Below are 26,761 nucleotides of genomic sequence, written 5' to 3'. Positions count from 1 at the left end.
CAATGCTAGTGATATAATGATAGTAATAATGCCAATAAACAAGCAAGAGAGGACAACAGCAATGATAATCAACAACAACCACTACAATGATAATAATAATAAGAATAAATCACAAGTACTACACCAACTACTACTACTACAAAGAGTTTCTAATGTTACAATTATTACTACTGCTACTACAGCCACAACCACTACTACTTCTACTACTACTACTACTACTACTACTACAATATCTACTACTACTACTGATACCATTATAACGACTACTACATCTACTTCTGATACTACTACAGCAATGATAGCAACATAAATTTTTTGGCACTGTTGTTTGTTTTATTTTATTCTGCTACTGTTATAAGCAGCTCTTTGCAGAGGACACCAATCAATATTAACAGATGAAGTGTCTTTGGGGTTGTGTTATATATGTATGTGCTCTCCTCAGGCCACCAGCGAGGTCATTGGTCGAGTGCCGAAGGCCACACAGGAAGAGATGTTGGCAGCTGTGGACTCGTGCTCGCGGGCATTCCAAACCTGGTCCGAAACATCCATCTTGGCCCGTCAGCAGATCTTCTTTCGCTATCAGCAGCTCATTAAAGACAATATTGTAAGTTTCTGCTGTTCTTTCTCAACTCGCTCGTTTTTGCTTTTGAACATCACTACTTTTCCAAACTTCTCCAGAACCTACCTTTCCAAAACTTTAGCTGCGCATTATATAGTTACAACATCGACATCACAATGTGTAAACCTGCTATATTTACATCATAGGATTTGCAGTGTTGAGCTGGGAGCGATGCTCGATTCTGGCTTTTAGGCAGCTTCCTCATAACACCATGGCAACAAAGCGTCATGTTACCTGAAACCCAAGATTGGTGCAAACTAAACTGAAATTCAATGGGCTAACCAGCTAATCTAGTTTCATGGTACAGGCCCCAGGGGTGGCCCTGACGAGTGTACCTAATGCTTGGCTGACATTGTGGTTTTATTTAATTTTTAAAAATATTTTAAAGAATTGTTTATGATTGAAGCTTGTCAAACTGTATGAACATGATCCCCATGTCACACTGAGCTCTTTTTAATACCCGACAATCAAGACGCGTCAAACACAAACATACGCAAAACTCATCTGGAGTTTGACATCATGAAGCTATGACACGGTCAGTAACCCATGATCCTAAATGATTCCTCACAGCAAACATAAACAATCTGTAGTGTTCATTTTACTCCAAACATGGCCTGATAATAAAACCCAAAAATAAAAAGTTTTGACAATGCCTTCCCTCAGTGTTTTGAAGTTGTTGTGCTGATTGCGTCATCACATTCAGACCTCTTATTGGTTCTTAGTTTGATCGATCTTGTAGCTGAAATTACACTGCAGGACAGTTCCTAAAATCTTCTGCCATTATTCGGCAGTTCTTAAGATGTCAAGCTAACGATTAATAACTCCGGATATTAACCTAGGATTTCACAAGTCTGTAATGATGTCCAAAATTGATCTCAGATGACTGTTACGTAGCGGATGCACCCCGCTACGCACATAAGATTAAGGATGACCACTATTAAATGAGGTCACCTAGAGTCCCCATTCCTGTTCCCCAAGCACACACAAACAGGCCAAGTTGTCAAAAGAGGTATCAGATTTATTAAACAAAAGGATCAAAATCAGAATCAGGGAACAAAAAGGCCAAAACAACAAACAAAACAAGGTACGCTACCTAATATTAAACCTCTTACCTATACCAAAAATAAAGTTCCATAAATAAAGCATACAATTCTAACCTCCATAACTAACCACAAAACAGGAGAAAACTGGACAAAAGAAAAAGGGCCTTCCCTTTGATCATTCAGCATTAAGGTCAATATTAGCCACAGCTAACACATGATACCGTCCTAGTACCGTATTTAACAGAGTATCTCACCAGATGACTTTGAAACAGGGTTGTAGAAAGGCATTAAACAATCAGCCACCGCCAATGCAAGTTACCGTCCTATTACCGTATTTAAATGAGTATCTCACCAGATTACTTTGAAAAAAAGGTTTCAGACAGATCACTGCCACACAGAGAACTCACAGCGAACTGCTCAGACACACACACACACAATGGCGAGGGGAAACAGGAAGAGAACTCGATGAGGAGAGTCAATGGCGTGCCTTTATAGCTGGCGCCGCCCCTCTCACAGCTGCACCTGATCTCCGCTCATGTGAAGAGAGAGAAAGAGATAGATGATGGAGGAAACGCACACAGGAACAATACACACTAGCATTGTCAAAAATAATGTTACTCAATATGTAACAATGACCAAATCGTGGCTGAATTACAGTTAGGTAAAGTCTAACTAGTTTTACTAGAAGCTTCCAGGTACTGTAGGTGTGTTTAGGCAAGTTGGAGCTAAATCTGCAGGATAGGGGCCCTCAAGAACAAAGTTTGGACACCCTTGTATATTAAAACAATGTCCAGAACCCCAAGAAGAACGGTGGCATGCATTATTAGCTGAATCAGCTGTGAATAAGTTCAAAGTGCTGTGAATCAGAATTTACTGCAGACTGTCACATTGGACCATGATACATATTCAGCATACATTTCATTATATTGCAACCTTTATGATTTGAACATCGCACATTTTGAGTCGTGTCTTTTGCTTGACTCCTCAAATCTGTTGACTTTGTGTTTCAGAAAGAGCTGGCCAAGCTGATAACCCTGGAGCAGGGTAAAACACTGGCCGATGCTGAGGGGGATGTGTTCAGAGGACTGCGTAAGTCTGCAGTAACTGACTTGAATATTATTTAAGGATAATTTACTTAATATGTATTAATATAATGTATATAATATCCTGTGCTGTTTCAACCTAATGACTACAATATGTTCTAACCACTACTACAGATAATTATTTTGACTGTTCCTTCAAAATGTTTACAGTGAACTAGCTTAAAGTAATGGTATTCAGTTGAATTAGGTTTTTAACTTCTGACCAGGGCCAGACCGAAGCTGCAGATTGTTTTGCTATTTTGGCAAAGAATTTGATTAAAAAGTCTAAGGATTTATGTTTTATCACTTGTTTGTTACTGACCTTTTTATTAAACAAAGCTACAGTAGTTCTCTCATTTAATGCATCCTCTAAAAGATAATAAAATAAAGATAATTAAGATAACTAAAAAATATTTATTCAGATATTTGCATATTATCCAATCATACTGAAATTACTATAAAAACTGAACAACACACATTTAAATAAATAAATATTGTAGATTGAATCATCTGCTCAATTCTGTGGAAATCTAAACTATTTGTGTATTTCTACCTACTTATGACTGGCTTAGAAAATAAATAAATCTTAATTAGTTAATACATCTTGACCTGGAAGTGATGCTGGATTATGAAGATGGATGTTATATTTTACTCTTTTAATTGAAACCCAAGAAACTAAACCATAGCAGCATTTTTGTAACCCTTTAATGCATATTTCCTCAGGGTATCTAAAATTGTGTTTGTTTATTTTTGAGCATATGCATTTAGATGTTCCTTTGGTCACAACCCATGAAAAAAGGCTGAATTAAAGTTCAGTCATTCCTTTTATTTTATCCAGCAGAATTCAACAAACCAATACAAAAACCCTTTCTCCAGAAGTTAGGACGTCTTAGAACTTTTGGTTATCCACCTGACTCATCTGCACTAGTAATAATTATAAGAAATGTTTTAACAAATGAGACTGTGATCTCAGATTTTCCTGTTATGATTAATTGCTGATGCTGTTATCACTGTATATGGTATTATCACAATATTGACCTAATCTACTAATATGCTATTTTAACAAATAATATAAACAAAAATATAATACTTAGTGTATTGTTCTATTGCAGCAGTTCCCAAACTGGGGTGCATGCACCCCTAAAGTGCGCAGTCTGACCACTAGGGGTGCGTGAGAGAATGTTTGTTATGGCAGAAAATGTATCTTTTATTATTCTTATGCATTTATCTTAGGTAAACTTCACGTCATATTTTTGCTTACTCATTTACCTCGCAATTTCTCATTTGCATCACAAAAGCCCAATCCTTTCACTGTAGGCTCTAACAATAACGAGGATAACGAATGAGGTGAAGAGGCGCAGGCGGGAACAGGGAAATCCAGCGGAGATGTACTGATGAAGAGAATTAGGCCTAACCTACACTCTCAGAAATGAAGGTACACAAGCCGTCACTGGGGTAATACCTTTTCAAAAGGTACACATTTGTAGTTAAAGGGTCCATATTGGTACCACAAAAGTATATGAAGGGTTCAGATGCAAAAAACCTGTAAGTGCCATCTCAAATTTCCATTAAAAAATGAAGATTTTCCTCAACCTGCTTTGTTTATGTCAAGATATTTAACTTTAAAGACCAGGAAAAGGACTTATTCTTTGCTATAAAAGTGAAATTACTGAACCTACACACAGGAGCCTGATAAAAATGCTCATTTTAGAGGAAAATTTCAGACGGCATTTAGAGTTTTTGCATCTGAACGCTTCATATATTAGTACTTAAAAATTTTAAGAGGAACACTTTTGTACTTTTAAGGTACTAATATGTACCCTTGAGGTATTAATATGGACCTTTTAGGTACAAATGTGTACCTTTTGAAAAGGTACTACCCCAGTGACAGCTTGCGTACCTTTATTTCTGAGAGTGTAGAGAGTGAGAAAATGTCAATGTCAGTTACATTGGTTTCAGGTTTACATGGATTGGAGATGCAGAAAATCCAAATCTGCAATGCGTAGTCTGTGGTGAGGTTTTAGTTAACAGCCTCATATATGGTCCGGCACTTACAAACAATACACAGCCACTTACAAGACTTTAAGTTTTTTTTTCTCCAAGGGAAATTGTAGAAACTGCACTAGAAGAAAAAAAAAAGCAGTAGTTTTCATCTGAAAATTTGCACCATCGGTTTCCTGGGTACACTGCAGCATCCATCGAGAAACTCTAGCGATGGAAAAACATGCCAGATGAACTTTTTGTCTGTACTTAATGATGCTGTGAAAATTGTTGACTTCATAAAAGCTCGTCCATTTAATTCATGCATTTTATTATTTTAGTTTTAATCACGTTTACAAAAAAATATGTGTATTTAGTTAATGTACTTAAAAATGTGGGGTTTAATCAGAGAAAGGGGTGCTTGATGGGTGTCAAATATTAGAAAGGGGTGCACACAGCAAAAAGCTTGGGAACCACTGCTCTATTGTATATTCAGAGTAATAAACAAATGTTTTAAATGCATTACATTACTAAAGGATTCAAAAATGCAGTAGATGACACTTTAAAATGAAATCTAATTAGTAATTGTTAATGCATTTAAAATCAAAAGTGAGAAGTAGCCATATTTTTATTGTAATATGTTATAAACTCCATTTAATTACACAATTTTTACTTGTATTACACATTAAGAAAATAGCATCACCTTAGAATAATTAATGCTTTTGTAGTTGTCATTACCTCCATATTAGACAACAAACAAAAATGGCGAGCAGGAATTGTGTGTTAGGGTGTAAAAACTCTCCCAAAACCATATTCCCGATCTTTCTGAATGAAATGCCTACTTTAATACATTCAATCAGCTCGTAGTAAAAAAAGATAAATAAATAAATAAACGGGCCACGCCCACTGTTTTCTCATTTAATATTCAGTTTTCTCTAAGAACTGTCACAATATGGAAAAAAGTCTCAGTTTCTGGTTCATACTTTAAAGCATCAACCTTTCTCTATTTACTACTCGCTACTCTTTGAAGGTCTACTATTTTCTTATACTTTTGGTATTTACAACATATACTTTTATTTTTTGGTACATTTACTTGCGTATGATTTTTTTTAGTACTCTTTAAACCACTACATGTGTACTACAGTGGCATTTCCTGTTTGATTGAGACGTTAAACATTAGGTTGAAACGAACCCAGGAATTAGTTTTAGTGCTACAGGTTGGATTTTGCTGTGTTTGACGTTAGGGCCTATAAAGTCTGCCCCGTAACAGTCTGTATTGACTCTGCTTGTTTGTTGATCTTGTAGAGGTGGTCGAGCACACCTGCAGCATCACATCCCTGATGCTGGGCGAGACCCTTCCCTCACTCACCAAAGACATGGACACATACACATACCGGCTGCCCATTGGCGTGTGCGCGGGCATCGCTCCCTTCAACTTCCCTGCCATGATTCCTCTGTGGATGTTCCCAATGGGCATGGTGTGCGGAAACACCTATTTATTGAAGCCTTCAGAGCGGGTGCCCGGCTGCACCATGATGCTGGCCAAACTGCTGCAGGACGCCGGCGCTCCAGACGGAACATTAAACATAATTCACGGACAGCATGACGGTATGGAAAATTACACAATCAAAAGGGCTGTAAATGTTTTTGGATGCTTTACAATCCAGATTACAGATATGTCAGTTGATTTGTGTATCTCTGTGTGTGTGTGTTATTACAGCTGTAAACTTCATCTGCGACCATCCTGCCATCAGAGCCATCAGTTTCGTAGGCTCCAACCAGGCTGGCGAGTACATCTATGAAAGGGGTTCCAAAAATGGCAAGAGAGTCCAGAGCAACATGGTTGGTTTAGAAAATCAAGATAATTGCCTTTTACAGAAAACATTGAAGAGAGAGTTAAAAAAACAAAAACGCCTGTTCAGTTATGATCCTCCTGATTCAATTTAAGTTCTCTAAATTTAAAGGTATAGTCTACTCAAACATTCTTATTCCCCCAAACCTATGAAACATGATCTCTTTTTATCCACATTTTAACTATTACCCCCCCCCCCCCCAGCTAGAATAAAAGCAGTTTTAAATTTTTTTAAACACCATTTTAGGATTAATATTATTATCACTTTTAATCTATTTTGTTACAACTATCTACAGAACAAACCAACATTACACAATGTCTTGCCTAATTACTCTGACCTGCCTAGTTAACCTAATTAACCTAGTTAAACCTTTAAATGTCACTTTAGGCTGTATACAAGTGTCTTGAAAAATATCTAGTCAAATATTATTTACTGTCTTCATGGTAAAGGTAAGATAAATCAGTTATTAGAAATGAGTTATTTTAACTATTATGTTTAGAAATGTGTTGGAAGAAATCTTCTCTCCGTGAAACAGAAATTGGGGAAAAAAATAAACAAGGGGATCTAATAATTTAGGGGGGCTAATAATTCTGAATTCTAAGGGAACCATTTCCCTAATAATATTGTGCCATCCTTTTAAAAGTGCAGTAGGTGATCTGCGACAATGCAAACTGGCTTGTATAAATCTCTGAAACTCAGTCCCACCTCTGCCGTTCAAAGCCACGCCTCCTGAAATACAAACCATGTACCATGCACTAAAGATGACGGCAGAACCCTTAAGGCTGATTTATACGTCTGCGTCAAGCGCACGCGTATGCTACGGCACTGAAGCATAGCCCTACGACGTGGCCGTCGGCGTCGCTGACGTGCACCTCTCAAAAAATGTAACTACACGTCGCAATGACGCGTAGCGCAAGCTCCGTGATTGGTCGGCTTGGTAGCGCTGACGAGTCTGGGCGGGACTGAGAGCCCCGCGAGCCCAATGGAGCGATTGTTTACAAGTGTGGAGTCCCGCGAAGGAGCTCCTGATGGAAAGTTTTGTTTTGTGTTTACCTCATAGTTAAAGTTGTTGCACGTCCGCCGGTTCCTGCCTCAAAATGAGCGAGTTTGAGCCACTTGTACATCCCGGAAGCGTTCAGAAAGAACAAAACACAGGCGAAGAAACTCGACACAGAGACACATTAACATCTCACTGCCAACTAGCGTTTTGGAAGTGTTAGTGCAGACCAACAGAGACAGCACGCAGAAGTATAAATGCACAGCTACGCGCGTTACATGCGCCGTGGGTTACACCGGTCACTTGACGCAGAAGTATAAACCAGGCTTCACTCAGGACTAGTGCTAAGCTGGTGGTGTGCAAGAATTACACTCATTACTAAGCCATACTTACTTACATCCTATTTCAGAGCGAATATTCAGAGTAGCATGGTAAACAAGCGCATGGTGAGTGCTTCACAGGTCGTCAATGTTTAAAAAGGAACCAATGTGAATATAAAAGCAACTTCAGCTCAGTAAAGCAGGCTAGGGGAATAGCGCTATTTACTGATGTTTTGTTGTTAAACTGAATAAAAATCTACATTACCGATGCTGTAAAAGGCCCTTATAAATATAATCGCATTAATCTATCATGAGATTTCATTGACTGAACAACACTTCTGTGCATATTACCCATTCATAACACAACACACTCTACATCAGCTCTGCCTGACTATAATAGTTTTAAAACAGAACATTACATGTCTAACAGATATACATCAGCCATGATGTCATCCTTCCTCCAGCGTGCAAAAGTCACTCCAATATTGATTTAGGGTCTTAAAAAGTTTTGATTCAGCATGTTTTTGCCACTTACGTTCTCTCTCTCACTCTCTCTTGATCCTGCAGCACGTATACGCACAAACGGCGGATCTGCGTGTAAACGGCTGCGCATTAGTTCAAATCTGCATTTGCTGACAGACAGTTTGAGCTACTTATCGGAATTATGGGAGGTGTCAGCCCGACACTATTTTAATTGCTTGAACATTTTTTAGTTTTATGCCTTACCCAGAATATAAAAATACATATAAACACATTTAGATCATTTACTGTAATCATTACTATTGGACTGTAAAGAGACTTTTAATCAGCACAACAACAAATGTTTCTGAAGACAATCACCTACTGCATGTTTAAGGATAGGGGTTTGTCACTGATCCGGTTTATCAGAATTTTTTTTTCTGGCATGAGAGATGATATTAATCTTAAACTTTTAATCTTCAAAAATATCTAAATTTCATCCAAATTCATTTAGAGAAATCCCCCCCCCCCCCCCAAAAAAAAATATATATATATATCCAAAAATAAAGGAATTTTTGAGTTTATTTGAATCCGTTTAGTCAAAGTTTTGTGTTATAATCAACACATTTAAATGAGGTTTTTAGTTACACATAAGGTTGAAAATAAAAGCATGAATAAATCAGCATAAACATAGCTTTGTATGTACTTTGTGTTCAATTAACAACAGTCTGCAATGACATTGACAATGAGCGATTAAAGACAGAAATGTCTTTTTTGGAGGAAATTATTTTTCATTATCTCTAAACTTGAACAGTCTGAAACAAATTCATGTCTGAAATTAAGTAACAAACCCTATGTATTTATTTTATTCCATGAAAGGTGAATTCATGAAGAAAATCCTTTCAACTGTTTAATGTAAAAAAAAAAAAAAAAAAGATTATTAATGAAAAAATGATAATGACTTGAATAAGGAGTTTTAACAAAGATGTTGCTTATGTTACATTGGAACTTAGCAGTCAACAACAACAACATGGAATATAATGTAGTTTAATAGCCACATAAAGCATTTTAATGCAGATCTAAATTTGGGATTTTGATTGCTCACACACTTTTCATTATATACAGGATTTTCTTTAATTTCACTGAATGGAACCGTAAACTGCAATGCTACTAAACTACACTTCTAAACATTTTTTTTTTCACTGGCATTAACAAGCTACTTTTACCATCTCTAGCACCGCTCACAAGTGTCCATTTTTCAGCACAAATGATGACCAGATGGTGGCGTCATTTGGTTAGAAATAAATATGCACCATCTTTCCCTCCACACAGAAGCTGCATATCAGACTGATTTTAGGATTTGGGAAGGAAATTAGAGCTTATCTCCTTTAATCTGTGTTGCTTTGACAATTAAAAATTACACAATGAAAGGGGATGGACGGCAATTTTCGACATTGTGTAGATTAAATTAGTATCTCTGTAGTGATATGCTAAGTAACTGTTACTGGACTGTTAGTAGAATGACATTTACGTTGCTTTGTCAATGCTAATGCTAAAGGACTTTTGTAAAAATGTGTTATTCAGCCGTGAATTGGGATAAACTGTAGTATATCAGCTTGCAGTGTTTACATGTCATGTAATTAAGACTCAATCCAGCATATCCCAAGCTCTGCTCTTACTACAGTTAAGCTCCCTTTTTTGCTCTTCTACCATAGTTAACATCTTAGGTGTGGTGCTTATGAACTTCAATTTAGGATGCAAATCTTATGTCAGTCTAATGATTTTAAAAGTGGTAAACTGAGGTTTCACATCGTATTTTTATATCCTCGCTTGCCCATTTCCATTGATGTCTATCATTCCATTGATTCTAATGAAACTGCTTCATTAGAGTTTTGTCTTCTGTCCACCAGGGGGCGAAGAATCATGGCGTAATTATGCCTGATGCCAACAAGGAGAACACGCTGAACCAGCTGGTAGGTGCTGCGTTTGGAGCCGCAGGTCAGAGGTGTATGGCACTTTCCACTGCTATCCTCGTTGGAGAAGCCCGTGACTGGTTGCCTGAACTGGTTGAACGCGCAAAGAGTCTACGTGTCAATGCAGGTACTCAAAGGAAATTAGTCCCCTATTCTCCTATTTGCATATCTTCACTTTTTTTGGTCAGTGAATAATTTTACATTGACACCAATATTCTGATTTTAATACAATTAAGACAATTAAATTAAGATTTAATTAAATTCACAATTAAAAATGAGCAATGCAGTGGCGCAGTAGGTAGTGCTGTCGCCTCCCAGCAAGAAGGTCGCTGGTTTGAGCCTCGGCTGGGTCAGTTGGCGTTTCTGTGTGGAGTTTGCATGTTCTTCCTGCGTTCGCATGAGTTTCCTCCGGGTGCTCCGGTTTCCCCCAAAGACTTGCGGTACAGGTGAATTGGGTAGGCTAAATTGTCTGTGGCGAAGGAGTGTGAATGTTTCCCAGGCGGTTCATTCCGCTGTGGCAACCCTGGACTAATAAAGGGACTAAGCTGAAAAGAAAATGAATGAATGAATTAAAAATTAAACACCCAAAATCACATATGGTGCCATGATGAACACAAACTGTTGTTGTGTGAAATGCTGGAAGAAACTAGTATTGACTGCTGACGTAATGATGTTTATTGAATTATGTACTACAACATGTAAAACAGGAACACGAAAGGAATATTCAAAAAAGCAACCCCTTGGGCAGTTCATAACCTACAATTGATCAAATTTTTCCAGGTCAATTTTTTCAATTATTCCCTTCCGCATGTGCAGTCACATGCCCCCGCTCTGTTAATGCCGATTTATAGACGGGATATTATTTAGAAAAAATACTGCTTATTTTTTACTTTTGAAAAAAATTTAATATAATAAATTTTCTAAAAGCGCAAGTTATTTGTTTTTACTTTTTATGAGAAAAAGTGGCTGTTCGTTTTAAGCAAGGTGTGTTTTGGTTTTAACGTTAATGTACAATAAATAATCATAGACAGCAGAAAACGTGTTTCCTTCAATTATTTTAAGTAATGCACTTTTCATTCAAATAGCATTACTTGTAATATGTGAGCTTATTTACTGTAAAAAACTAACCAGTGAACTATGAGGACAAAAACATTGAATAAAAAAATACATAAAATAATCGTTCATTAATCGCAATCGAGTTAAAACATTCATATATTTTTTTTTAGCTTAGTCCCTTTATTAATCTGGGTTCACCAGTCGCCACAGTGGAATGAACCGCCAACTTATCCAGTATATGTTTTATGCAGCGGATGCCCTTCCAGCCGCAACCCATCACTAGCAAAAACCCACACACTCCCATTCACACACATACACTACGGACAATTTAGCCTATCCAGCTAAATTAAGCTAATATAAGCTCGAACTAGTGACCTCTCTGCTGTGAGGCGACAGTGCTACCCACTGCGCCACCGTGTCACCTTAAAATGTTTAATTTTGATTTTAGGCCAACTTGCCTAGCCCTATAAAGCCCTTAATCATATTATTGTCTCATTTAGAATAAGGGAAATAATTATATTACTGATGTCTATGTATACTAAAGATGCTAATTAAATTTATGGCCAAAACTGGAATAATCACATAAAAGAAGTGCGAATACAGCAACATTTCCATCCAGCGAGTAAAAGAGAACAAAATTGTCACTTTCTGATTAACTGGCGCCAAATATCAACAGTAAAAATGGAATTTACTGAGGTAGGAAAAAGCGGCGTGAATCTTTTCTTTATTTAAGTGTAAATGACCTCAGAAGACAATGCTGACACGTAATGAAAGCACGGTGGCGTCTGACGGTGTGAGACGCGGAGCGCAGACAATCTTAATTCTGAATGTGATTAATAATATAATAACACTAATACTGAAAGGGTTAAGGCATTTTGGTATGACCAAAACAACATTTCAGATGTTTTACAGTGTGCTCAGCGGCTGGTTTGTCCATTCACACACATTTTTATCATCACATGATCTCTTATAATCTCTTGTGATCTTAAAATCACATGACCGTTTTTAATGCGTATACTGGAATGTTCGGTAAATGTGTTTCCCTCGTAGTTTATGCACATCGTTTCTAACTTCTAAAAAGTTTATCCTACTCAGATAAGCGGAAATGTTTTTTATATGCACTTTTAGCATTTATGTGCACCATTCCATCAGCCATTTTTTCTCCATATCCAAAATGTGCATAAAACCAGGTAGATAGAAACACAGCTATTGAGATTATGCACTCAACTGACTAATCTACATGCATCTGATCAGCTACTGCGTTCGGAAGCTCAACAGAAATATTTAAATGCTCAGTGTGTCAAAAATATAAATTTAATGCAGCATGTAAAGCTGGGAATTGACAAATCATTCATTTTTACATTGCACTGTGTTCACAGCAGCCAGAATGGTTTGTTTAATTGTGATTATACACTTTTGCATTTTTGTAACAGCCCCCAGTTAAATTTGGAATCTGGGTAACAGTGGTATACCAGGAAGACCTAAAACGCATTCGTCACTTAACTATTTATTTTCATGTTATTGATTGAATAAAGTCTCCTTCCTGCCGTTTCTTTCTATGTGGCATTTCTCTAAATCCATGCATATTGCTTTATTCTTCTTTTTTTGGCGTGTTCGTGGGCCACCCATGCGTTCATGACCACACCTCTCCCTGAGCAACTTAAAGCATGTTCAGCTCACCCAGAGGAGAGACGCATTATTTGTCTTGGTCTTGCCGCAAAGCAGAAGCACATTTTGTGGTAAGAAGGGGACCAGAAATTATAAAGTATGGGCCGATCAAACAAAAAAAAAAGTCTGCCGATGAAAATTGTAATCAGAGAAACTAAACCACGGCAGCTATTCTGAAACCTTATAACGGCCCTCGAAGACAAATTGCCTTAGGGTATCTAAAAATGTGTGTGTGGCTGTGTTTTTTTCATGTATGTGTGTGCATATGCATTTGGATGTCAACGTTTGCCAATCCCTTTGGTCATAACCCTTTAAAAAAGGGTAGATTAAAGAACAGCCATCAGGATTCAACAAAACAATACACAGACTTTCTCTAGAAGTTATGATGTCTGAACTTTTGGTTAACCAACTGAACTGTCTTTCGGAAGAGAATCCACAGCTTTTTCTGCCAACTATCCAACTGACATTTCAGCAAATTACTGCTGTATCTTGATGGCGCTCTGAGGAACTAACACATGTATGTGGTGCTCCTATAATATCAGTCATTATTGTAATGAACTATAGTGTAAAGTTACATAGGCAAGGCAAGTTCATTTACATTTCATACACAGTGGGAATTTAAAGTGCTTTACTGCAGTGTTCTGGATGAGCTGCAACTGTCTGACTGTCTTTGGAAAGGCCAGTGAGGAGCCTGTTACAGTAATCCACTCTACTGCTGATGAAATCATAAACAATTTTCTCTCTGTCTTCACTGGAAACAAAGCATCTAATTCTTGCAGTGTTTTTCAGATGATAGTATGCTGATTTACTAACTGCTTTGACATGACTGTTGAAACTCAGATCTGAATCAAAGTCACACCAAGCTTCTTGACCTTATTTTTTGTTGTTTGATCCTTAGAGGCTGTTCCAATCACAATGACTTCAGTTTTCTCTTTGTTTAACTGAAGAAAGTTTTGGCACATCCAACTGTTAATTTTATCAATGCACTGGCAGAGAGTGTCAATAGCATATAAAGATTAAACATACATGCATAGTTTGATGACAATTAGTGAACTTCGATTTTGATGTTTGAGGGTAATAAATGTTGTTGTTATAATACTATAAAAGGTTTGAACATGTTTTGTAACGCAAGCTGTTCAGTTCAATTTTGCTTATGACAATTGCTGATGTGTGCGTAGCACATGAAAAGGAAAGTGAGGACCATGTTGTGTAAAAAGGTCTTTCCAGGGTGAGCGGGGGTTCATGTTTCATGCAATAAAGGAGATCAGAAAATGTTGTTGTCATTTAGTAACGCACTTCTTGTATTCTAAATCATGCGTTTCTGTTGTTGTTTGATTTGTAAGGTGACCAGCCTGGAGCCGATGTGGGACCCCTCATCTCACCTCAGGCCAAAGAACGCGTGAACAGCCTCATTCAGAGCGGAGTGGATGAAGGAGCCAAGGTGCTGCTTGATGGCAGGAATGTGAAGGTCAAGGGTTACGAAAACGGAAACTTTGTTGGACCAACCATCATCAGTAACGTTACGGTAATAAAGATACTACAGCAGTGTGTCTACCACATCCTCACCCTCATGTCATTTCAAGCCTGTTTCACCTTGTGTGGGGATGTTTTCATTCACCCTGGGTGAGTTTGAGTCTTAATTTGGCCTCAACTTTCTCTGTGTTATAGCAAAGGGAATGGTTTTGGCGACAAATTATTCTGACGCTTATTCTGGAAAAATGCTTTGAAATTTTTAAAAAATTCAACACTCTGGGCAAATTGACTACACTTTTGTTATGTTGGTGGCTGTTTTTGCCTCATTGGCTTCCTTTATAATAATGTTTTTTTGAGTGCAAAGAATTGGGTAATTATGGGTGACCAATATTTTAGACATATTATGGTCATACGGTCATACGGTCACACATGAAACGACTGACCCGGAGTTATTGTCAACAACAGGTAAAATCCTGGTTTATCTTGTTTCACATTTCTTATTGCTCATAATTTAAGCAGGGTTTATAATTAATCTTGTATATTTAAATGCTGATGAGTCAAACTGTATACTCCTAAACCCTGGTTTAATGTCAGGATTTACAGATTTTTGGAGTCTGTGTCATTGATTGGGTGAATACAGTATGCCACCTGTGTACATAAAGGTTTTAGTGTTGTGTATCTTTGTATTATATATTGTTGAATATTATTAACGTTTTTTTAAAGAGTGCCATTAGCTTTCTTCTTGACTTACAAGTGGGCGCAGCCATTGGAATCTTTTTGGCTTGAGACGTCCGGTCTCTTTCACTTCCATTAATTTTTAGATGTTAAAAACAACTCATTTTGCTGCTTGATGTTGCAAACTGAGATTTTCTTACTATATTACTCTACTTTTTCCTGTATAGTCATAAACACTCTTGTTTCCTGTCGTTTGTTATTCCTAGTTATTTCTCATCAGAAACTGAATCAGAAGTTCTAAAGCAATCACAAAAACCAGGGCACCTCCACACTGAAGATTAGGATTGACACAAACAGCAAAAAAGTTAAAGTACATGAGGCTAGATTGACACATTGTAGAAATGTAGTCAAAATTGGAAAAGTTTTTAAAAAGTTTCACGTCTACACAAAAATATTTTCAAAACAATTTTGTTTACACATCTACACGAAAACTGTCACTTTGATTTACATCATTAATAGTTGAAACCTTGTTCGTAGGGAAGTGCAGATTAGCTTTTTTGTGGGAATGTAAACAATGTGTCTTTGCTGTTGGTTGTAATATTGGTGAAGCAAATCTACACTGAAGAAAGAGCGTTAGCAAACCTCTTGAGCCGCAGCAACACTGAATTGATGTGCTCTACCATTATGTTTGTTTGTCCTTGGCTTTATAATTAAAAATGTGTAGGCTATTATTGGGGCTGGGCTGTTAATCGAAAATCCGATTTCGATTTTGGCTTCTAACGATTATGAAAAGCCATTAATCGAGATAAACGATTATTGCATCATATACAACCCCCTTTCCAGTTGCACACATTTGTTGCTCTTAAAAGCACGAAAGACTGAATGCTTCTGTGTGTGTGTGTGTGTGTGTGTTTGTGTGTGTGTGCGCGTGTGTGTGCGTGTGTGTGTGTGTTTTTGTGTGTGTGTGTGCGGCACGCACACAGTCAGACGTATGTGGTCAGCATTCGGTCTCATTCGCACTCTGAGACGAGGAGAGCGCACACATCTAAAGTCATTAACGTAATCGCTTTAATGGTCAAATATGTGTAAAGGCATATGTGCTCTCCTGAATATTAGCGACCCATTTCCTCACCAATTTCGGTTTAATGGAAAGAAGAGTTTTTTTTCAATTTATTTCTAAACAAAATAGTTTTAATCACTCATTTGTAATAACTTATTTCTTTTATCTTTGCTAAGATGACAGTACATAATATGTTACTAGCCATTTTTCAATATACAAGCATTCAGATTCAAAGTGCGATTCAAAGGCTTAATTGAGGTAATTAGGCAGTTCATTGTATAACAATAGTTTCTTCTGCATACAGTCAAAAAATATATTACTTAAGGGGGCTAATAATATTGACCTTAAAATGGCTTTAAAAAAAAACTAAAAACTGCTTTTATTCTAGCCGGAAAAATATTATAGGAAATACTGTTAAAATTCATTGCTCTGTTAAACATCCTTTGGAAAATATTTATTCAAATAAAATCCTCAGGAGCGCTAATCATTTCGACTTGAACTAATAATCGTTTTGAATAATCGTGATTACAATTATGATCAAAATGATCATGATTATGATTTTTCCCAAAAATCAAGCAGCCCTAGCTATTGTGCATTTCTGCATCCCTAACATGTACTGTAGTACACACACGCATTTTATATTGGGTGTTCACACAGAAATGATAGTAGTGACAAACCTGCACTTTGAAAACCCTCTTCAAAACTATAAATTTATGAATTTTCAGTCTTCAAAACACTGTTGTTGTTATGTAAACAAAAAAAAAGTAAACAAAAAGTTTGTTTTGGCTGAAAACGTTCCCATGTAAATGGCACCATGTCAGTGTAACTCAATGGTCATGTAATGGTTTATACCTGTTGTTTGTCTAACTTAAATTTTAGCCGGAGATGACGTGCTATAAGGAGGAGATTTTTGGACCGGTGTTGGTGGTTCTGGAGGCTGACAGCCTGGATGAGGCCATCAAAATAGTCAACAAGAACCCATACGGCAATGGAACTGCCATCTTCACCACCAATGGTGCCGCAGCACGTAAATACTCCCACGAAGTGGATGTTGGACAGGTGAGATTTCCCTTTGGTGTCTGTGTTTTTAAAGTGTTTTAATTTGTTCTGGGTTTATGAATCCCATTCTTAATTGATATGAGAGCTTATTGAGAAACATTTAGGGCTCTATTTTGACGGTCCATGCGCAAAGTGCAGGGCGCAAACGCTTTCAGGGCATGTCAGAATTCATACTTGCTATTTAAGAACGGGAAAATCCGTTTTGCGCCATGGCGCATGGTCTAAAAGGGTTGAGTTTATTTTCCTAATGAGTTATAGGTGTGTTTTGAGAATAAACCAATCAGAGTCTCATCTCCCATTCCCTTTAAGAGCCAGCTGCGTCGCGTCATGAGCGCATTCGCTATTTACATGACGTAAAGTAAGTTCACTTTCGCTTTTGCTCTCGTAGATAGGGAAGCCTTTAAGCACAAACATCAATTAGCCTATAAATAATTAATTTTGTTCGTTAAGCGCAAATATTTGTTTCAAAACTATTTCTAAATTCAGTTCTAATTTTCAGCAAACGAATAAATTAACATTGATAACGAAGTGTGTTCAAAAAAACTGAGTTATTTCCAAATACAACTGCTATGCCCCATATGGTCTAAAACCTGACAGGTGGACAAATCTAAGCTTGTTTTTAATAAAACAAATATAAACATAGATATAATAAATAATACCGCTAATAATAATAACATTATACAAAAGCAAATTTTTATGAATGAACTAAAAACACCTCCCGAGATGAAGAAAGTATGAAGGCAGTGGTTTTTAAATTCATGTAGGCTAGAAATTAATATGTTTTTTAACACTTTAATCATTTATATTTATATCCCATATATATCCTTATTATATATATCCTTAATATATGATATCTTTTTCATATGTAAAGATATTTGCGTATTGCTCTGCATCTTGTTTGTAGTGTGTAAGCCAGGCACACTTTGCGCCAAACAATAGACCGACTTTGTTCTGGTCTAAAGAAGACTATTTACAGTTTCTCAAAATAGCAACGCGCCAAAACACGCCTGCTTTTTTAGACCAGAACGCCTATAGGCGCATATATGAGCGCAAATGCATTTGCTATTTAAACAGTGTGGCGCAACACCTCAAAATAACCCTTGCACCAAGGTGAAAGTAGCAAATAGCAATTGCATTGCGTCTTGCGCCACATTGCGCCGGGTGTATGATAGGGCCCTTAGAGTTTACAGTTTGTTTGGTTGATTTGGTGCTTTATTGGCATTCAGGAAATGGGAATTTTTGTATCAGTAAAAGTAAAATTAAGAAATATTATAAGAAAAAGAATTGTACACTATCACTATCTGAAAATACACTAAACACACGCTTTATTAAGAAAGTATGTTCAACTGTTTGTTAATAAAAGTGAATCAGCAAAGCACATGGCATGAAATGTATGCATTAAGGTTAAGACTATGTTAAAGTACAAGCCAAGCATCAGAAAGATGATTTAAACGAATGTGCCATGGTTGTTGATGCCAGAAGGCGGCTCCAAGTATCGCAGAATGTGATATCTTGTGAAATGAACTTTCTCCAGGGTTTACAGAGTGTCTTAAAAAAAAAGAAAATATGCAGAAATCAGTAGTCAGTCCCATGCACAAAAATGGCTTGTTGATGTCAAAGAACAGCGGAGTCAGGCTGTTTCAAACAGATCGAAAGGAAGCAAGAGCTTTCATGAAGCCCATGTGTCGCTAACAAATCTGCACAAACTTTATGCTGTCAAGTCAGTTTGGACCAAAATCTTTGAGAAATGTTTTCAATACCTTGCTTAATCTATGACCAAAAAAAAGATATTAATTAAAGGCAAATTAGGCTAAAACCTTGCACTAGGAGAACTTTATGAAGTGTCCATAGAGTGTATACTGGTAATTCCTCTGTGAAAGTGCTAAAACATGCTCTATATGATGTGAGACGGGTGCATACAAGTGTCAGACCTTTCAGAGACCTTGGTCAGTCTGCGACTGGAAAACTCCCTCCTTATAGACGGTGTAGACATGCTGATGTTCACTTGTGTCATATTAGGCTCCTCTATATGTCATGTAGGCTCTTGACAAGAGTTGCAGGCACACCTCTAGAGTAAATATTAGAACGTGATGTAAATGAAATGTGTAAAATCCCCTTGGCGCCACTCCCTGACCGAAAGCCGGTTCAGATGGAAGTGTTGCCTCTTTAGCTGCCATATATAGCTCTTAGAGTAACACAAGCTCCCATTTAAATGTATGTTAAAACAGTCATTTCTTTCCATTTGGATGTACCTTGTTTGCCACAGCTTTGAAAACCATTCAAAATACAGCTGCCACCACAAAACATGCACACTACAAATAGTTCACAGCAAATATGTGCTTTTTGATCAAAACTATGCCAGAATGTTTTGCCGGCAAAGCCCGGAGTCTGAAATTAAAGTCAAAAGGGATCCCTTGCAACCTGTTGATCTTGGTGGCTGTGCAAAAACCTCCCCTTATTTACCCCGTTTGTTTGCCAGTGGCGAGAAGTTATGCCGTGTGTTTGCGATTCACATGCTGGAGAGCACGGCACAGGCCATGTGCTGAGCTGGCCTCTGAAACCCTGTGCACAACAACCTCCTTTTGCTTTTTTTTCCTCCATCCACTCCTTCACCAGTCACCTTCAGCCAGAAGGCTCAAATTGTTTAACCACATTTTTTTTATACATTTCAAGAAGCGCTGCCCGTTTCCAGCCTCACCCGCCCCAAAAACAAAATGTTTTGTTTAGTTATTCTCTACATGCATTACTTTTCTCGGCTGGTACACAAACAAATGATTGTGGCTTTCAGTTGTGTGTCGACTGCCTGTCCACACATATCCAGTAGAATGAGCTGATTGTTCCACACTCTCTGTATGCACTTGTTAAAGTTCAGCAGTTTTTAAAGCACTGATGTGCATGATATTCATTCTTATTTTTATTCCAGGCAGTTTTCTGTCTTTTAGTTTTATTCGCAACAAATTATTCTCAAGGATGCACCCCTCGAGATGTGTCATCTCATTTTCAAGGGGGTCCCTACATACAAGCTGAAATAAACATAACTACAGATAGCATCTGTAAGGATTTGAACATTTCGACTATTTGGTTGTATTAAGATAATATTGATGAATGAAGATGGAAACTACTAGAAAATTTTTAGTGTGCTTTTACACTTTGTTCGAATGCCTGGTCCAAACCCAATTCAATAGTCTCCCCTCGGCTTGTTTGTGTTCACATTGTCTTTTTTCCTTCTGAACCCTGGTACACTTGCATCATCAAACTGCTGTTTTCTGGACAGCTGTTGCTAGGTGATGGAAGACCACAAAAGCAAATCGCCAAAATGAAGATGTACGCATATCACGGCCGTTCTGTTTTTATTAAAACTTTTGGTTTTGTTATCATAAACCAAAATACAAAGAGCCACTTCCGTCTGTCCGCCACAAAAAAATATATTAAAAACATTCAGAACATCACGCGATGTCTGCAGAGGTCGTTTTTGGTGGAGACAAGCAGACATTATCAAGTCAATCCCGCTTGTCACCAAGGTAGATGATACACAGACATATACACACACATAAATGAACGTTATGAAAACGAAACATTGTTGGTGGTTCACTTCCATTATTTGGTACAATTACATTCATATCAGAAGTGAACCAGAGCAGAGTTCGCACTAACCGTACCCCAGACCACCTCTTTCAGGCAGACTCGGTTATGGTTCATGGGTGCACACCAGAGCTCAGAAGACAACGTTCACACTAGCTAAACGTACCGTGCTCACATCAAATGAACCCGTGTGTAGACATATGGTGCTTTTACAATGGCACCATTGCTTTCATTTAGATTAGCTGCATTTACACCTTGCATTTATTTTATATTGTTAAAAACCCAAACTTTTGACCTTTAAAATGAGAAATGATCTCATTAGAAGATTATTATTATTTATGTGTATATTAATTATAATGTTTTATAGGATATTGGGTGTTTTATTGTTATTCTTTATAATCAGAATGATATAATTGGATCTTCCAGTGAAACCAATTTTTCCTGGTGTGCAAAACATTTCCAGTCATTTACAATATTTAGGTGATTATAAAGTATTTCCTTTGGGCATTTTAAAATGTTTACTGAAAAACCAATTCCCTTTCACACAGACCCAAAAAAACATCTAATATAATTCCAAAAGGCAACTGACTGTGTAAAGAAACATTAAACAAAACAAAAATATAATGTATATGCCGAGTTCAGCGGCTAATTAGCCAGAATCAGCTGAGGTGTCGATACAGCAACCAGCAAGTCCTAGCTGTCACTCAAATGGCCACGCCCTTAATTATGCAAACTTAATATAACTTAATAAAAAAACTGAAAGGATGAGTTAAGAAAAAATTCACCACCCTCACAGTTGTCGTGAAGGGTAATATTAACTATTGTATATGCACCAAAACCATCTTTTGTACCAGGCTGTAACCATAAGTATATCAGCTGTAAAATTTGCCAATTTATCATGCATTCAGAAATCATTTGGATTTCCTGGAGCTAGTCCCCAAAAGAGATTCGATGAATTGCAGTTTTAGTTACTTCTGTATTTGCTTCCTGAGAGAGAGCGGAACGTTGCCGCTTGATTAAGTTGACGTATGAAACAATGTTTCTGAGTCCTAGCCGCTGCTCATTTAAACTGAGATAATATTTGTTTATGACCACTTCAGTCATGTCACACATTAAAGTGAATTTTATATAAAATCATGGTGTACAAAGCAGTCTCTGAACACAGACATCAATATCTGAAAAAAATTATAAAAAATTAATCACTTTCTGGCCCTCAGATATGAGGCACGGATATATAAAATGCAATCGTGATTTTCTAAAGCATTACTTCGGTTTGTCAACTTTAATAATACCGTTTGTTGGGTCTCCCTATATAGTTTGATATAGCGCTAGGACCCGGAAGCCGCTTTGCAGGATGTCACACTTAACAAGCAGACAGTCCTGTAGTCAAGTATTGTATACATATGACAAACATTTTCACGAAATCACATTTTTGTAGTTTACACAATTGAATGGTATCGTCTTTATCTTAAAACTTTCAGGCCCCCTAAATGCTGCTTGCATGTAAATGAATCGCCAACATACATAAAAGATCTGCCTAAACCTTAGCCATTTGAGAAAGAAATAATAAAAAATCAGCTCCAAGCTTGCATTCTTCTGCCTACATTCAATCAATAGCCAATAAACTATTTAAACTATATTAAAAAAAGTGGTAAAAATTCAATGTGTAATAAATCCAAAGTGCAATAATCTACAATTTGCTGCACTTCTACGACAAAAATGTTGTAGATGTGTATGATGGAGACAACAGTAAACACATGCTGAGCTTTGAATATCAGAACTTATGTTTGTGCATAATTCCTACTGGTGATATCAAACTATTTTCAAAAATACTAGCATGACTGTGTGTGTTTAGAATGAAATGAAGTTGGTCATTTTGTCCAAGAAATATCATTTTTCATCTTAAATATACTATGATAAAACATGATGCATAAATGTAGAATGTAAAAAAAAAAACAGATTCAGTGAAGCATGCATGTTAGACATTTGAAAAGATGAGTAATTGAGAGTTTGAAAGGCCGCAAAGTAGACGAAAGCCATGTCTAAAGAAAGAAACTAAATCCACTGAGATTATTCCCCTGTATTTGCTCACTATCTAGTAAAGGTTAACCCTAATTTTAAACAATAGCTTTGTTAAACTGTCCTATTTCTGGAGGTTAATTGCTAGATTGACATGGAAGCGCAATGGGCACACTCTTCATTACACACTGGAAAGGTTGAAGCTGCTCTTGTATGGTGAGATTTCTGAGTTTACATTGAGAGCAGGGAGACGAGCATGAAGCAGGCATCTGTAGAATTTACTAACCGTCTCTCCCACATGGTGTCTAGCCATGTGAGGAAAGCACACAGTTTTTTTTTTTTTTTTTTTTTTTGCGGCAGACAGAAATGCGTTTGCGTTTGACGGGTTATGCTGTTGTCTTCACTGTCATCAGGGTGCGAGTGTGTCAAATACGTGAGATGCAGTGAACCCGAGGGCAAACGCCACTGACCTCTGAAACGTCTGCTAATGCCCTGTTGCTCCTTTTACAGATCGGAGTTAATGTACCGATCCCCGTCCCGCTGCCCATGTTCTCATTCACCGGTTCCAGAGGCTCCTTCAGGGGTGACACCAACTTCTATGGAAAGCAAGTAAGTATTGGTTACCATAGTGTACATCGGGATATTTTGTTGTGTGGAGCAGTTTTTTTTTTTAGACGCCCAAACACAAGTGTCATTTAAGAAAGATATGGATGTTCTAAATTAGAAGAATAAGTGCACATTATTGCAATAAGTGCACTGGTTTATTAATTTCTAATCTGCATCTCTCATGTGAAATGTGTCAAATGTAATTGTTTGACAAAATATTAAAGTAATATTTGAGCCAACAATGAAAACATGAAACCATATTCACTTTGGTGCAGTTGCTGATATTTCTAGGATCAAACAAATATGATGGTGTAAATGTTGAGGAATGTTCCTAAAAATGACTGACATTTACATTTTAAGGGACTTAAAAGTGACGTTGTTTAGTCTTTAAATAATACTAACAATGTAAAAGTCTATAATAAATATATATATATATATATATATATATATATATATATATATATATATATATATATATATATATATATATATATATATTTATTGGGGAAAGTATTGAACACCTCCGTAAAAATTTATACAGTACATGCACATTTACAAGACTCCACTTAAACATCTGCATACAGCGGGGAAAATAAGTATTGAACATGTCATGTTTTTTCCTGGGTATAATATTTCTAAAAGAGATGTTGCTAAGGAAATAAACCACATTTAGGTAAAAACCCAAACAAAACAAACATAGAAATAAAACAAAACCAAAAATCAGAAAAATGTAGTTGTGTGTAATAACAGTGGAATGACAGAAGGAGAAAACACTGGACTACTGAAACGTGTTAATCGCTTTATTTAAAAGGCTTTTTTTTTGTGACGGAAGCTTAAAGACGTCTCTCATATGGTAAATAAAGGTGGGAGTTTCTCAGACTTCAACAGAGTGTACAAATCTTGATGGTTCCGTGTGTCTCGTCTATCAAATCTGATCTTTATTTTGTATTTTCTATTGAATTCAAGTCAGGTCACTGGCTGAGCCATTCTCCAACTTGATATTCTTTCTCTGAAAGCATTTGAGAGTTTCCTCGGCTGTGTTTTGGATCATCGTCTTTTCTACAATGTTCAGTCTAGTTTCATCTTCATCACCCTGCTAATGTAAATGTTGGACTGAAGCAGCTGTTATTCATTTACACCGAGGAAGGGCACAGGGTTGCTGAATGACTTCTGAGAGATTTCAGCTGCTGTCTGTGCTTTCCATTCCTTTCTACAGCTCCCTTTCTTCATGTGTTCAATACTTTCCCCCCGTGTCATTTCATTTTATTACACAAACCAATTAATATCGTTTTCTTTACATACAGTTGAAGTCAGAATTATTAGCCCCCCTGTATTATTAGCGCCCCTGTTTATTTTTTTCCCAATTTCTGTTTAATGGAGGGAAGATTGTTTCAGCACATTTCTAATCATAATAGTTTTAAAAACTTAGTTCTAATAACAGATTTATTTTCTCTTTGTCATGATGACAGTAAACAATATTTGACTAGATATTTTTCAAGACACTTCTATACAGCTTAAAGTGACATTTAAAGGTTTAACTAGGTTAATAAGGTGAACTAGGCAGGTTAGGGTAATTTAATAGTTATTGTATGATGATGGTTTGTTCTGTAGACTATCGGGAAAAAAAATTAGCTTAATTATCAGACATACTGTAAAAATGTCCTTGCTCTGTTAAACATCATTTGGGAAATATTTAAAAAAGAAAATAAAAATCAAAAGGGGGCTAATAATTCTGACTTCAACTGTATATAGATTTCGCTGATCGTTTCTTAGAAAAATGGTGATGTGTTCAATACTTCTTTGCCCCCACTGTAAATTAAAGCTTTTTTTAATATATTTGTAAAGTATATTAGCTAATATACAAAATAGAAGATTGAGATCAAATAATTAGAAACCTGCTTATCAAATACAATACACTAGCCTTTTTTAGATAACCAGAGGTCTAAATTATTATAAAAGTAGAGCACTTGGCAAGAAAACACTTGTGTAAAAGACAGAAAGCATACTATGATACTACTGTACAGTTAAATGAGGATAAAAACGGGATTTCTCTCCGGGGAAAAACTGATTGGCCACATTGCATTTTCCCCAGATGACAAACGAACCAGAGTTTGAAATCTGGTCACATTTTACCATGGTCCATTTGGTTTACCATTTGAATGTTTTGCTCCAGTGTTTAACTGTAAAAAGATTTGTTTTGGTATGAAATTGTCAGCTGTAGTTTGTCAGAAAACAATGACTGACATGTTTTTTAAGCAAGTGGTTTATTGGTCTCGCCAGCAATTTTGCCAGCCACCTGCCATTTCTCATGTGATGTCATTGTCGTTTTGGGAGGGTATTAACAAGGGATGACTAATCTTGAGTCATTGTTTAGTCTTAAGTGTTTTTCTATTCTTCCCATCGCAGGGCATTCAGTTCTACACACAGATCAAAACTATTACCTCACAGTGGAAGGCTGAAGATGCTACGCTCAAGTCCCCTGCTGTTACCATGCCAACAATGGGGCGTTAGCTTTTAATCACATGTATAAATTCCACCATCCATCTACAGGTTTTAACTACTGTACAGTTGTTTTCACAGCAATCTGATTTTCCAACGCAACATTCTTATTTGTAGCTAAATAATGTGATTTATCTTCTTTAAGAAAAAAAAAAACATTTAAATCAAACAAATGTAGCATTAATTGATTCAGACCAGGAAGTTTCAGTTTCATAATATAATGACTCCATCTTCACCACTAGGTTTACTGTGTGTTTTGATGAGCTAGAGTATCTACAACTTGTGGTCTCTTCTGAGTTGTTCAACTAGGAGTATCTCTATTCAATTTGAATGTGTGTATAAATATGCAACATTTGTGAACGGTTGTTGAAAAGTTCTGGACTGTTTGCCTCAATAAATATGACAATGAATTTTTTTCTTCCAATTTATTTTTATAGCACTAGAGTCAGTATTACTGTTTGTCCTACACACCCTTAAAGATAGTTCACCTACATATTTAAATTTTGTTAATTACTCACCCTCATGTCATTTTTAAACCCCTAGGACCTTCATGCATCTTCAGAACACAAATTTAGATATTTTATGCACTGTAAAACCCGATAAGTTAATCTAATTCAAACCATTTGAGGAAACCAATTGCATCAAAACATTTAAGTTCAAAAACTAATCCTTATGAGTACTTTGACCTTAATCCATTTGAGTAAGCCAAGGATTTTGAGCACAGTAAAACTCAATAAA

General features: G+C 36.8%; 1 protein-coding gene across 1 annotated transcript in view; it reads left to right on the top strand.

The window, feature by feature from the left end:
* The window catches only part of aldh6a1 (aldehyde dehydrogenase 6 family, member A1), a 31,514-nt gene extending 5,081 nt beyond the window's left edge, over positions 1-26,433 (top strand). The window contains exons 4-12 of the mRNA NM_001002374.2: positions 443-604; positions 2,673-2,751; positions 6,030-6,332; positions 6,445-6,566; positions 10,264-10,453; positions 14,394-14,575; positions 17,138-17,317; positions 23,429-23,527; positions 25,931-26,433. Of these exons, the coding sequence (NP_001002374.1) occupies positions 443-604; positions 2,673-2,751; positions 6,030-6,332; positions 6,445-6,566; positions 10,264-10,453; positions 14,394-14,575; positions 17,138-17,317; positions 23,429-23,527; positions 25,931-26,035 (1,422 nt within the window). The 3' untranslated portion in view covers positions 26,036-26,433. The remainder of the gene's footprint in view (positions 1-442; positions 605-2,672; positions 2,752-6,029; positions 6,333-6,444; positions 6,567-10,263; positions 10,454-14,393; positions 14,576-17,137; positions 17,318-23,428; positions 23,528-25,930) is intronic.
* Positions 26,434-26,761: the final 328 nt, after the last annotated feature.

Source organism: Danio rerio, chromosome 17, assembly GCF_052040795.2.
Source record: "Danio rerio strain M-AB ecotype USA chromosome 17, GRCz13ab, whole genome shotgun sequence".
Taxonomy (NCBI): Eukaryota; Metazoa; Chordata; class Actinopteri; order Cypriniformes; family Danionidae; genus Danio; species Danio rerio.
The sequence above is the reverse complement of the archived record's forward strand: the minus strand, read 5'-3'. Positions and strand labels throughout refer to the sequence as shown.